This window comes from Phacochoerus africanus, chromosome 5 (genome assembly GCF_016906955.1).
Source record: "Phacochoerus africanus isolate WHEZ1 chromosome 5, ROS_Pafr_v1, whole genome shotgun sequence".
Lineage (NCBI taxonomy): Eukaryota > Metazoa > Chordata > Mammalia > Artiodactyla > Suidae > Phacochoerus > Phacochoerus africanus.
This window is the reverse complement of record NC_062548.1, coordinates 126,501,559-126,515,054: the sequence shown is the minus strand read 5'-3', so window position 1 is coordinate 126,515,054 and position 13,496 is coordinate 126,501,559. Positions and strand designations below refer to the sequence as shown.

Here is a 13,496-nt window from a genome sequence, read left to right as displayed (position 1 = left end):
CATTAACAAAATGCAGTATACCCACTCAAGAGAATATTCTTCGGTCATAAAAAGAATGAAGTATTGTTGCATGTTACAATTTGGATGAACCTCAGAAATATGTTGCTAAATGAAAGGAGCCAGATACAAAAGTCTCATATAATATGATCCCATTTTATATAACATTTTCAGAATAGGGAAATCCATAGCAACAGAAGCAGACTCGTGGCTCCCAGGAGCTGGGGAGAGGGGGGAAGAGGGAATGACTGTCTAATGGGCTTGCCATTTCTCTTTGGGGTGATGAAAACGTACTGAACCTAGATAGCGGGAATAGTTGCTCAAACTGTGAAGGTACTAAAAGCCACTGAATGGTACACTTTAAAATAGTTAATGGTCAATTTTACGTTATACGAATTTTACCTTAATTTAAAAGGAAAAGGCAAAAAAGGGGGTATTCTTTCACGCAGGTTAAAAATGTTCCTAGCAGAATTTCTGAGTAGCTAAAAATACTACTGATGGCCCAGCTCCACATCTCCTCCAAAAACAAGAAAACACAAGAGAGAAATAAATCTACATGAAAACCAGACCCTCAGCTTAACATGAAGCTAGAGAATTACCCAAACTTCAACCCAGGCCACCACAAGGCTTGGTGGTGAGCAAAAGCAGGCTGAAAAAAACATGGCTGGGTCCAGAGAACAGACAAGGAACAGACAAGGCAAGCCAGCAAAGGGACCTAAAGTCTCGCTAAAAGCACTGTTAAAAATTGCAGTCCAAGAAAACACTTGGGCTATAATGAAAAAAAGATCTCAATCTACATATTCAAAGAATAAACAGGTACTAGGAGAATTAACTCCAAGAAATATCCTAGGGAAACTTAGATTTCAAAGAAAAAGAAAATCCTCAAGGCCTCCAAACTAAATGGCCAAATAACATACAAAGGGCAGATAATATGACTTACATCAACCTTTCAATTTCCACATCCAAAGCAGAGCAATCAATCAAAGAATGGGTAAACCAAAGATTTTATGTCCAGACAAGTTCCGCTTCAAATCCAGGCTGCGGAAAACAATTCCAAACACACAAGAACTTAAAGAACTCTGCATCTACGAGCCCGTCTCAAACATCTTTAGAGGATAATTTCACCCAAACAAGAGACTGGGAAAACTTAAACAAAAGTGACAGTGAGAACTTTTAAATATCGAAATGAACATGTATGACTAAAGCAGCATGAGAATAAGGGTTGAAACTAATGTACAAATATTGCATGTTTTGACACAATAGAAATAACACAACTAAAAAGGAAGGAGAAAGAAGAGGGAAAGGGGACAATAAAAGAAACTCACTGATTTTTGTATATGCAATCAAGAGGAATTGAAGAATACCAATGAAATGATAAGACTGGTAAAATACTGGAGGGCACTGCTACATCAGCAAGATAGTTTCAGTGAAGTCATGGCAATAAAGCCCCATTCAAGTGAATTCAACAGAGGATGGAAAAAGAGGAATTGGAATCAAGTGGAGACAACTCTGAAAGATGCACAAGAGGAGGAAAGAAATGGGGTGGGAGCAGGATTCAGTAAGGTGTCTAAATCCCCCAAACTAAAGAGTTTTTATAATGGGAAAACCAAACGCATGTTGCTTCTGATAAACCTAATAGGCAGCAAGATTCATGATCTGGAAAAATACCCTTCAATAAGCCAGAGTCTGAGATCTGGTGGACAAATAAGGAGCTGGCCTGAGCTGGTGCAAGTACAGTTCACCTATAAATAACATGAGAAAAGTTAGGGAATTTAAACCCAGAGGTAGGCAGGTGGCAGGATGTTATGAAGATATTCTGAATACTTCTATTTTCACAGGGAAACAGGATTTCAAAAAGCCTGTGTTCTTTCCACAACACTATACAATGAAAAAACAGCAGCATCAATAACAAAAGTCACTTTTGTTCACTTTTATACTTTTTTTTTTCTAAAATTCCCACCGTTGGAGGATTGTGAGTTAAGTGAGTTAAGACCCCGACTAGTATCCATGAGGACGCAGGTTCAATCCTTGGTGTCACTCCAGGGGATTAAGAATCCAGCACTGCCACAAGCTGCAGCACAGGTCACAGATGGGGGCTCAGATCTGGCATTTGCTGTGGCTGTGGTATACGCTGGCAGCCACGGCTTCAATTTGAGCCCTAGCCTGGGAACTTCCACATGCCGCAGGGGCAGCCTTAAAAACAAACAAACAAACAAAAATACATAAAAAAATAAAATTCCACCTTAAAAACACAAACAAAAGAGTCTCCGTTGTGGCTCAGTGGTAACAAACCCAACTAGTATCCATGAGGCCCAGAGTTCAAGCCCTGAACTTGCTCACTGGGTAAGATCTGGTGTTGCTGCGAGCTGTGGTGTGGGTCACAGATGAGGCTGGGATCTGGCACTGCTGTGGCTGTGGCATAAGCCAGCAGCTGCAGCTCTGATTGGACCCCTAGCCTGGGAACTTCCATATGCCAAAGGTGGGGCCCTAAAAAGAAAAAAAAAAAAAAAAAAGGTAATACTATCTAACACTGGTGAACATTCTACCATTCATCAAGTGCCTTCACATGTATCACCTCCTTTGATCCTGGCAAGCGCCTTAAGACACCAGTGGGAAGTGATTGGCTAAAATTCCAGCCCCAGCCTTTTGACTCCTGAGCCCGGGCTCCTTCCTTTCCCTCAGTTACTGAACTCTAACCCAGGATCTGCTATGGCTTCTTGTCCTTTTCTGCAGACACAGCCATATCCTCCAGTACAGTAAATGCCATGAGGCCTGCTACCTTTACATTCCTGAGACCTGGGGCTGTGATTTGACCTCAAACAAATGTATGAATAAAACTCTCTCATACAGATGACACTGACATTAATTTGAAAACTTCAGTCAATGCATATATTGAATTTTGCATAGTCTCTTTTACAATCTAGCAGCTTTGGGAGAGACAAGAATATATGTGTCAGCAGCATTTTTCCGTCGATATCCACCTCAACACAATAGCAGCCTGAAACAAACAATAACAGGTTCGATGCGAACAGTATCTGCCACCTGACAAGAAGAACTAGTCCTATAGCTTCAAATTATTTGGAGGTAGGGGAAGGCTATGCAGAATGATTGTGGGTTTAGCTGCAAGACACATTTAAAAGGCACTAACATAATTAAAATACACTTGCAGCATTTCAAGAAGTTTATCATACAGTGGAGCATCCAATTTGCAATTCAATATTTCCCTCACTTATTTTGTCAGCACACAGCAATTTTCTTTTAAGAGACTCCAATACTGAGGCTTCGGGCCTGAGAGAGAAGGACCACAAAGCAGATTCCAATACCTTGGTAAAGAGCAGAGTGAAGGCACTAGAAAATTCAAAGAAGCCAAGGTGAAAAAAAGGTTTCATAGCACGTGACTGTCCCCCACGCCTCCCCTTGTCCCAGGCTCTGTCACAAACGCCCCTGACCAAACCTATTAAAACAGACCTTCAGGTTGCCTGCTTTCTCTCGCCTTTTATCCTCCACACTTTCCTGTTTTTTCTTTCTTCCCCCCCCCCAACCTTTAAATTTGACAAATTTCATAGCTACGCAATGAAATACCAGAATATCTTTCACCTGAGTTCACCAATTACTAACATTTTGTCCCATTTGCTTTGTCCGTGTGTGCATATATGTACTTTGACTGAACTACTTAAAAATAAGTTGCAGTCATCACATTTAGAATCAAGAGATCAAACTATTCAACCTCTTTTCAGGATCTGCCCTGATACATCACACATATAAAACGACAAGCAGGGTGCGAAATCAGAGAAACAAGACCCAATTACTGCAAATATGAAATATGTCCAAAATGTATAAGCAACTCCAACTTCACTCCTTTTTTAAATAAATTATGAGATAATCGCAGCATAAATTAGACAGTGCCAACAAGATGTATATCATTTCATGTGGGGAGTGAGGGAAGGTGCTGAACAGGAACCAGAAGATCTGGTTCTACCCCTGCTGCCCTGATTTTTAGTTGTTAAGGAGCCTAAGGCTCTGGGAGATCTTATCTGTGAAACAGGGCTAGTAATACTTTAACTGGACTCCGTACTGGACCCTGCAGAGAGAATCAATAGAGGCCAGAGTGAATAGAGGGTCCGTGAATGGAAGGAAAAGCACAAACACAGCACAATATAAACTGATCTATAGGAGTTCCCATCATAGCGCAGCAGAAACAAATCCGACTAGGAAACATGAGGTTCTAGGTTCGATCCCTGGCCTCACTCAGTGGGTTAAGGATCCGGGGTTGCCATGAGCTATGGTGTAGGTTGCAGATGTGGCTCGGATCTGGTGTTGCTGTGGCTGCGGCGTAGGCCGGCAGCCGTAGCTCCGATTAGACACTTGGCCTGGGAACCTCCATGTGCCGCAGGTACTGCCCTAAAAAACAAAATTAAAAAACAAAATAAATAAACTGATCCACAAAGACAAATGTTTTAAGGTCTGTGCCATATTAAACCAATTAAAGGGACATAACTTTTTTTAAAAATTACTTTGGTTAAATTCACAATCACGTGTTTCAGTATACACTGAAAGCTAAGGAAAAAAGTTAATAAAAGCTTGCTATGATTGCTAAAGATTTCTTTTCATGAGTACTTCTTCACTGGTTCCTTTTCAACATCAAAACCATCAACCATTGTTTCATATGATTATTTTGAAATCAATATATTCTGAGACAGAACAATGGAACAGAGTTCCTGTCATGGCTCAACGGTTAACGAATCCAACTAGGAACCATGAGGTTTCGGGTTCGATCCCTGGCCTCGCTCAGTGGGTTAAGGATCAGGCATTGCCATGAGCTGTGGTGTAGGTCACAGATGCTGCTGGGAGGTGATGTTGCTGAGGCTCTGGCGTAGGCCGGCAGCAACAGCTCCAATTAGACCCCTAGCCTGGAACTTCCATATGCCGTGGGTGTGGCCCTAAAAAGATAAAAGAAAAAAAAATAATAACAATGGAACGGACACATTCATTACAGGAATAACCAGCTGAGCACATTCACTTCTACCAATTTCTGACTTCTTCCCTCACTGGAAAAATATCTGAGTGCCCACCACCCATTAGGCCATGGACCAAGCACAGGGTGCATAATTAAGATCACAGACTTTCCACAAACAACCAAGACACATTGTATCACAGAGAGGCCAATGTGGCAGAAACAATTAATATTCACTAATATCTAGTTTTTCTCACCTTTCTGGACACACAGAAAACTACGTACGTCCCCACCCACTGGCGGGAGGAGGGGCCATATGATGAGGTGCAATCAATGACCTGTCAGCAGAAGCGATGGCAGTTCTCCGGGCAGACAGTTAGGAGTTCCACCTTCCAGTCCCCTCCTCCCCTCAGAAGGCCATAGGCTGAGACAGCGCGCCCTCAAGAGGTTACCAGCCTCCAACTCGGCCCTTGCAACAACTGTCTAGGGGGCATGGTGGCGGCAGCAGGCTTTGCCACCAATAAGGAAAACATGCTTATGCTGCAACCCACTGAAACGTCAGGATTTTTCATTTGCACACTTATGTGAATGTTTTTACTATCACAACAGAGCCCAGCTTATACTGATGATTACCACATAAAGGAGGGCTTGATATCAAAGAGCAGCTCAATTTTAGAATAAAACAAGTGGTCCCTGACAACATGGAAGGCCAGGGCAGTTAAGAGCTTGACCAGGGAACTTCTGCCAGAGTCCCTACTCTTATTCTGTCACTCGCTAGCTGGGGGACCCCGGTGAATTTCACTTTCCTCATCAATAGGCTTGGGCTCCCAACAATACTGATCTCAAAGGGAGAGAGAATTAAATGAGCTAATACACGTAACTGCACTAAAAACAGCAGCCAGCACATCAAAAGGACTCAACAAATGTTAATGTCCAAATAAGCAAATGCAAGAAATGGAACTACAGTTCGGTTATTTGTTTTTCTAGCATCTGCAAATACTGCTCCTAAAGAATGAGACCCAAGTTAAATGAAACACATCCTAGATAAATTTGGTATTTGAAAGAAGTCCCAAAATTTCACTCGCATTAAGTTACTTTCCTCATTCAAGGCAAACTGTTTCTAACTTACTAAAGGCTTATCTAAGACCTATTAGCAAAGTGAAATAGCATAACTAATACTTACTGCAGTGACCCTGTCTCCACCAGTAATAACTGGCTTATAATAAGGCGATCCTGAAAGAACTCTCCAGGCAGAAAGTCCACAGCTAGCAGCTTGTGATATGCCTACTTCAGCAGTTTCACACCCACCGATCAGTAAAAGTCTGAAAGAGAGGAAGATAAAAAGAAACCATCAATTAAAAGTATGAGCAAGACAGCATCAAAACAAAGAGCAAAAACAGGCACCGTCACAAAGAAAACTGAAATAAAAGTAGTATATACTAATCCTGGGTGGCAAATATTTTAGAGGGAACAAGCAATAGAAAACCAGATAGTTTTTCCACTATCATTCTGCTTTCATTTACACATTCAAACACCTAAAACCCAGACGAGAACTTAGAAATGAGAAAAAATGTTTTCAGGTTGGCCACTAAGCAACTTTATAAATACCAATAAACTGTAATAAACAGATGCATGGCCTCAGAGACACAAATGTATTAATTATAGCAGTGCATCAGATGCAGCCAGGGCATGGTTACAGATGATAGAAAGAAATGACAGCTGGGAATGCTGTGGAGGGGACAGAACCATACAGTAATAACCGGGCTGAAGAAAGACTGTTTAGTAGTTTAGCTGCCCATTATGACTGGTTCGCATTTCTATTTTTTTATACTTCCTTGCAATTAGAGGCCAGTTACCAACAAGGCAAACAGTAACAAGCACTAAAAGTTAAGTCTACGTGACCACGACACAAATGAAGCTAATGAATAATGGATCCCAACAGTTATAATTTGTGAAGTTACATTCAGTAAATCAGGCAGAGAACTATATAAAGACATCATAGCCACCTGCCTAAGAAAGTGTGAAAGTAAAACTTCTGATATATGAAAGGAAACTCTTGTTGTTCCCAATAACAGTAAGGAAATTGAGTCGCAGAAAAGATAAGCCATATCCTTCTCAATGCCTTAATTTGGGGGGCGGGGGGAGAGGCCTTCTTTGGAAATTCTCTTTCACCTAAGAGTAGGGGGGGGAAACATTAAACAGAGGTTTCTCTGGTCACATCCATACAAGGCTCCATCCTACATAATCGAGTGCTGCTCCAGATGATGGAAAACATTAAGCTCCCTTTACATCCAAAGGTGTGCAGTATTCATCATCACCAGGCCCACATTGTGTCAAAAAAAAAAAAAAAAAAAAAAGGATGCACCTCATTACACAAATTGGTATTTACCTTTTTCTAGAGCATGGTCAGAGATCAATCAAAACTTAAAAGATTGTAGGTTCTGCATAAAAGTCAAAAGGTGAAAGATAATGATGACACATCATAAGATTTAGAGCTGACAAATCAAAATATGGACTTGGCTTTATGGTTATGTTAACCAATAACTTTTAAACGTTCTATAATTCAAAGTACCTCATGAGGGAACACCATGCATGAGCTCTCAGCATCACCCTTCAAGACCTTCGGCCTGCTCCAGGGCAGCCAAAAAGAGCTCGGTCAGTGCACAAAGTAAAGCTGGTCCTTACACTGTGGGGCAGGCAGAATAACGCACCCCACCCCCAAAGACGTCCGCGTCCGAGTCCCTAGAACCTTTGAACCTGTTAGATTTAAGGTCGCTAAACAACCAACCATAAAATAGGGAGGTTATCCTGGATGGTCCAGTTGTCCCCAATAACCATGAAGGTCCTCACAAGTGGAGGAGGGAAGGAGAGTCAGTGTCAGAGTGACGTCACTGCTGGCCTCAAACACAGAAGGGGCCATGAGCCAAGGAACTGGGGCTGCTCTAGGAGCTGGCAGCAGCAGGAAGGCCGTCTCCCAGAGCCTCCAGAAAGGACACAGCCCTACTGACGCCTTGAACTTTGTTCATCAAGACCTGGTGCGGACGTCTCACCTTCAGAAGTGTAAGATAACACATTTGTTTTAAGCCATTGCATCTGTGGTACTCTGTGACGGCACCCAAAGAAAACTCACAGCTTGTTTCTTTCCCATCCACAGCGCTCAGACAACTGGTCAGACCCATTCTACCAACTGCCCTCTTCCTGTTTGACCAACCTTCTAACATTCACTTCTTTTTTCAGTTTTGCTTTATTTTTTGGCCATGTGTGTGAAAGTTTCCAAGGCAGGGATCAAACCCACATCATAGCAGGGACCCAAGCTGCTGCTGTGACAATGCCAGATCCTGAAGTCTTCTCCTTTTCCCCCATTTCTTTTGAGACACAACCAACATGCAGCACTGCATAAGCTTAAGGTGTACGGCCTCATGATCTTTTTTATGAGTTTGCTTCTGAAGCATAATTGACCCACAACACTATGTTCCTGTTCTGAAATAAGCCAACCATTTTAAAATAACAGTTTTTTAAAACCTCATCTCTATGTATATTCTCAGACGTAAAACTTTCAAAACTGCATAAAATCCTTCCAGGTTTAGCCGCAGAGCTTAGTCCTATCTCCGAGTCTCAAAATTCCTCAAGTAATCTGCATGTGCATTATTCACAAACACTTCAGCCTTCACCCAAAACCTTTTTCCTACTGCTTTTACATACGGTCTAACAAGTTTCCATCACAGCAAATCAAAAGCAACAAACTCTGAGAAGATGGCTTGAAGCAACCCATCAAGCTGTTTCTACCCTAGTCCAGTCCTCTGAGCTAACACAACATAATTAACCCCATTTACCAGGGCAAAAGATATTTTGGTCCAAAGTCAAGCCAGTACTGTGAATTGTAGTACAAGTATTACTTGTCAACAGCAACCATTCTGCTCAAGTGATGCTTTAACACCAAAGAAAGTTCAAAAAAAGTGTATCTAATGCAGATAAAATCATAGTATTCCTCTGGCTCTAACTACCAATTCGAAGAAAATACAGTTGAAAAAAGAAAAACCCTTCAAACACCACCACAGAGATACAGTTTAAACAATGGTAAATCTAAAAAATCTAGACAATAGACAACTACAGAATAAATGACCTGGTGTCTTCAGAACACACACACACACACACACATCTATGTATTTCAAGATATTGACAATTACTGTTAATTACCTTTACACGTGTATGATAATTACTTCATATTTGGTTTTAGATTCCTTATTTTTTAAAAATACACACAGAAATATTCAGACAAAATATCACGCAGTCCAAGATTTACTTCATAATACTCCAGGAGCAGAAGGCTGGAGGGTGAGCTGAGGATGTGGATGAAATAAGGTTGGCCACCGAATGGCTGCCACAAACCAGGGAGTCAGTATATTCTTGTAGGAAAATGCTTGAAATTTTCCATAAGGAGCTTTTTTCAAAAGTCAATTTGTTAGGAAAAACTCCTCTGAATAAATAAAAACAAGTAATTTTGAATCTACATTTCTGAATTCAGCCACGGCATTTTTTCAAACAGAAAAAAACACATTAAGTCTCATAAAACATACCTTTAAAAATCAGTTGCCTGATATAATAAAAACAAAACACTGTTGGAGAATTCAACGAATCCCCAAAAGGCCAGGATACAGGAGGTTCTGAAAACTGAAGTAATTTTCTGCTACTCATTGTACAACACTGAGCATATATGTATTTTATATTAACCATATAATTCTTTTCTCAAGGGGGTGAGCATGACTATTTAATCTGCACTATGTCATGGAAGGGACAGATGTCATGTCCAATTCTCAGATTAAAAAATGTGTGTAAAACCTTACCTTGCCTAACCATAGAAGGAGAGCTAACAGGATTTCGGATTTCTTCTCATCCCGTGGCCCTGATGCTAGAAGACACTTCCTCCCCATGAATTCTGATAAACAGGGCCATGCACAGATCAAACCAGCTACAGGAGAAGCTCCATTAAACATAAAAGAGAGTCAGTAACTGCGTCCCGACAGCCTTTCCTCCATTCACACCGGGCTGAAGAGTAAGTGGGAAAGAGACAGACGCTGGAACTAATCGTGTACTGTTCCCACCAGATGGTAGAGCAACTTTGGGACAAGGAGGCTCCAGCTACAAGAGCACGTTACCAGGCAAGCAGGCATGTGTGCTTAAAGGCAGAGGGTACAGACGTGATTTCGTCGCCATACTCACAAAAGGGGTGACCAGCAGCTACTGCATGCCAGGCAATGGGCAGGGCACTGAGCACAGAGAAATGAGCAAGCTGTGCTCCCTGCACTCAGAGCTCACACTCTAATCAGGGGCACAGAAGAAAGAGCAACTGAGAGCTTGGAATGAAATGGCCCGAAAGATAACAGCCATGTCTAGAGATGCGGCCCAGCCCACACAGTGATGGTTCCTTCCAGCAGTGTGCACGCCAAGGTATCAACCCCACCTCAAGATGTTAATTTGGTCCATTACTTTATTGTTCTATAGGATTCCATGTCGAATAGGGCTCATCCACAAGTGATTAAGGGGAAAAAAGCAGCTTGCAGGAAATCAACGTGGCCTAGTCAATCAGCTTTCCACCATGGTCACAGTGTTGGAACAGGCTTCTTGGGTAACCGTAGCCAAAGTGAAGTGAAACCACAAAACTTCATGGAAAACAGTCAATGGAAGAGAGAGAAGTCTGAGGCCCAGCACCATACATGCAAGTAATGTTTCCTGAATGAGTGGATTTAAAGCTCCAACTTCCTGCTTAAGTAGCACAGAGAGAAAGATGCTACAGATACTCACTCTCATTCTGCTGCCTTCCAGCAGTTATAGAGGAGAAGATGAGACAGAGAGAAGGGAAAGGGCCAGGAACAGGGGTGGGGAGTCACAAGCTGATCAGGAATGCACTAGACAATGTGAAGGCAAGAAGCTGGTGAAGGAAAGCAAAGCATCAGGAAGAAAATTTCAAAATGTTCCTAAAAGACAGAGTTACAGATAAAGACAGAGATGCCATGTTCTCTGACAGACTCTCAATACCTTAAAGAAGGAAATAGCCAATAAAATGCCAACAGTATTTCTTACGGAATTGAACAAAGTGATGTAACGAAACTAGACAAATATAAAATTCCCACGGGAGAGCAGAGTTCTAAAAGAGCCAACTCATCACACTGATATCTTTCCCGTTACACTTTGTGCAAGCTGACCTGAGAACACTCTCCTACCCTAGTGTCGTTAGAACATTCTCCTTCGAATGTGACCATATTAAAATCTACAAGTTCTATCCATAAGTAGAGTACAAAGGTAAGTCCCACATAGGAAACATTATCTACAACACAATATACACATAACAGAGAATATGCTTTAGCAAACAATCTCTAAAGATTTCCCACAACCAGCCCAAAAGAAAAATGGACAAAGAATAAGCAAGTCACAAAAGGAGAAAAACAAAAGCCAATAATGCAGATTAAAACATCACCGGCCTGGGAGTTCCCGTTGTGGTGCAGCAGTAACGAATCCGACTAGTATCCATGCAGATGCAGGTTTGATTCCTGGCCTCGCTCAGTGGGTCAAGGATTTGACCGTGAGCTGTGGTGTACGCTGCAGATGCGGCTCGGATCTCGTGTTGCTGTGGCTGTGGCCTAGACAGGCAGCTTTAGTTTAAATTTTAAAAAAAAATTTTTTTTTTTTAGGGCCACATCTGTGGCATATGGAAGTTCCCAGGTGAGGGGTCAAATCAGAGCTGCAGCTGCTGCCCTACGCCACAGCCACACCAGCTCTGAGCTGTGTCTGCAACCTACACCATAGCTCATGGCAACAACAGATCCTTAACTGAGCGAGGCCAGGGATCAAACTCAAGTCCTCATGGATACTAGTCTGGTTCACTACTACTAAGTCACAACAGGAACTCCCAATTTTTTTTAAGTTTTAAAAATTTGCAAGTTGACCTCTTCAAAATTGAAAAAAATAAATAAATAAAAGAGCCCTATTTAAAAGAGGAAGGAAAAAAAAAAAACACACACACACACCAGCCACCCTCTATGTTTAGGGACACAGTAACCTTTACAAACTACTGGTGAGGCTGAAACAATCATTTTGGAGACTGACAGGATAATACCTAACAATTGCACCCTGCCAACAATCCCCTAAATTGTGTTCGAAGACAACTCTGGAGAAATTCTTCCATAGGCATAATGATCTCTTGGTAAAAGAATACACTTCATGCAGCACTATTTATAATGCAGAAATATAGAAATACTTTAAATGTTTAAAAGGGATAAACAGGAGTCTCCCTTGCAGCTCAGTAGGTTAAGGACCCGACGTTGTCTCTGAAAGGATGTGGGTTCAATCCCTCACCTCACTCAGTGGGTTAAGGATATAGCGCTGCCTCATGCTCTAGTGTAGGTCATAGAAGCAGCTCAGAACCTGTGTTGCTGTGGCTGTGGTATAGGCTGGCAGCTGCGGCTCTGATTCGATCCCTGGCCTAGGAACTTCCATATGCCTCAGGTGTGGCCCTAAGAAGAAAAAAATAATATATTTTTTTTAAAAAAAGGGATGAATTAATAAATTCAATCATTTGTTCAGGGAAGCATGTACAGTATAAAAAGAATATAAAAATATGTATTGGAAGGTTATACACCAAAACCATGAGAGTAGGTTGCCTCGAAAAGAGGAAGTAAAGAAAAGGAATGGAATTAGGAAATTTGTTTGTACTATTATCTTTTATTTCTATATCTGAGTGTATCCATACATATACATATACACACCTTAAGAAAAACAGACAATATTTGGTAATCCTGGGTAGTAGGATACTTAGGTATTCATTACATCATTCCCTGTACTTCTATTTTTTTAGCTTAAGACATTAAGATACAGTATCCCAAATTACATATGTAAATTATTCCATAAAGATATAAAGAGATACAGAATTTCTATAATACAAATTAAATTCCGAAGGCTAAAAGACATGATATGTAGGAGTTAAAACCACTTTTCCTTAAAAACATGAGAGTAGGAGAAAGAGATTAACTTTCCCGATAATCTTCAACCTCAAAATATTGTGGAAAATAAAAAAAAAAACTGGGGGCTGGGAACCAGGGGCGTGGGGTTCAAACCCCTCTGCAACAAAGTACCATAGTCTTATCATATGAGCTCCCTTCATCCCATCACTATGTACAAACGCAAACTGTGTGCTCAGCAGTGACAAATGTGCAGGGCCAATGAAGAGCTGTTTAATAAAGAGCTCCTAACTCCCAGAATCCATTTGTAGCACCGTGTTTAGCTCTCCCAGGGCATCAGTATCAACCACGGTGTGAGGCTTGGCATGCGTCCTGCCCCCACCCTCCTTTCTCTGATGGCTGTGGACATCTAGTCACACACAGAATGACAACCAGCCCCGTCCACTCCAGGGAAAAGGACAAGCCAACCTGACCACTCCCTTGAGTGAGGCAGAGAAACAGCCTCGCTGTCTGGAGAAGAGGTCAGGAAGGCTTCACATGTAACACCAGGCAAACATTTATCCTTTAAACAACGTCCTGGACAGATAAAG

At 41.6% G+C, this 13,496-nt stretch overlaps 1 protein-coding gene across 1 annotated transcript in view; it reads right to left on the bottom strand.

The window, feature by feature from the left end:
• Positions 1-13,496, bottom strand: part of NBAS (NBAS subunit of NRZ tethering complex) — a 360,775-nt gene that overhangs the window by 294,683 nt on the left and 52,596 nt on the right. The window contains exon 10 of the mRNA XM_047782615.1: positions 6,135-6,273. Coding sequence (XP_047638571.1) covers positions 6,135-6,273 — 139 coding nt within the window. The remainder of the gene's footprint in view (positions 1-6,134; positions 6,274-13,496) is intronic.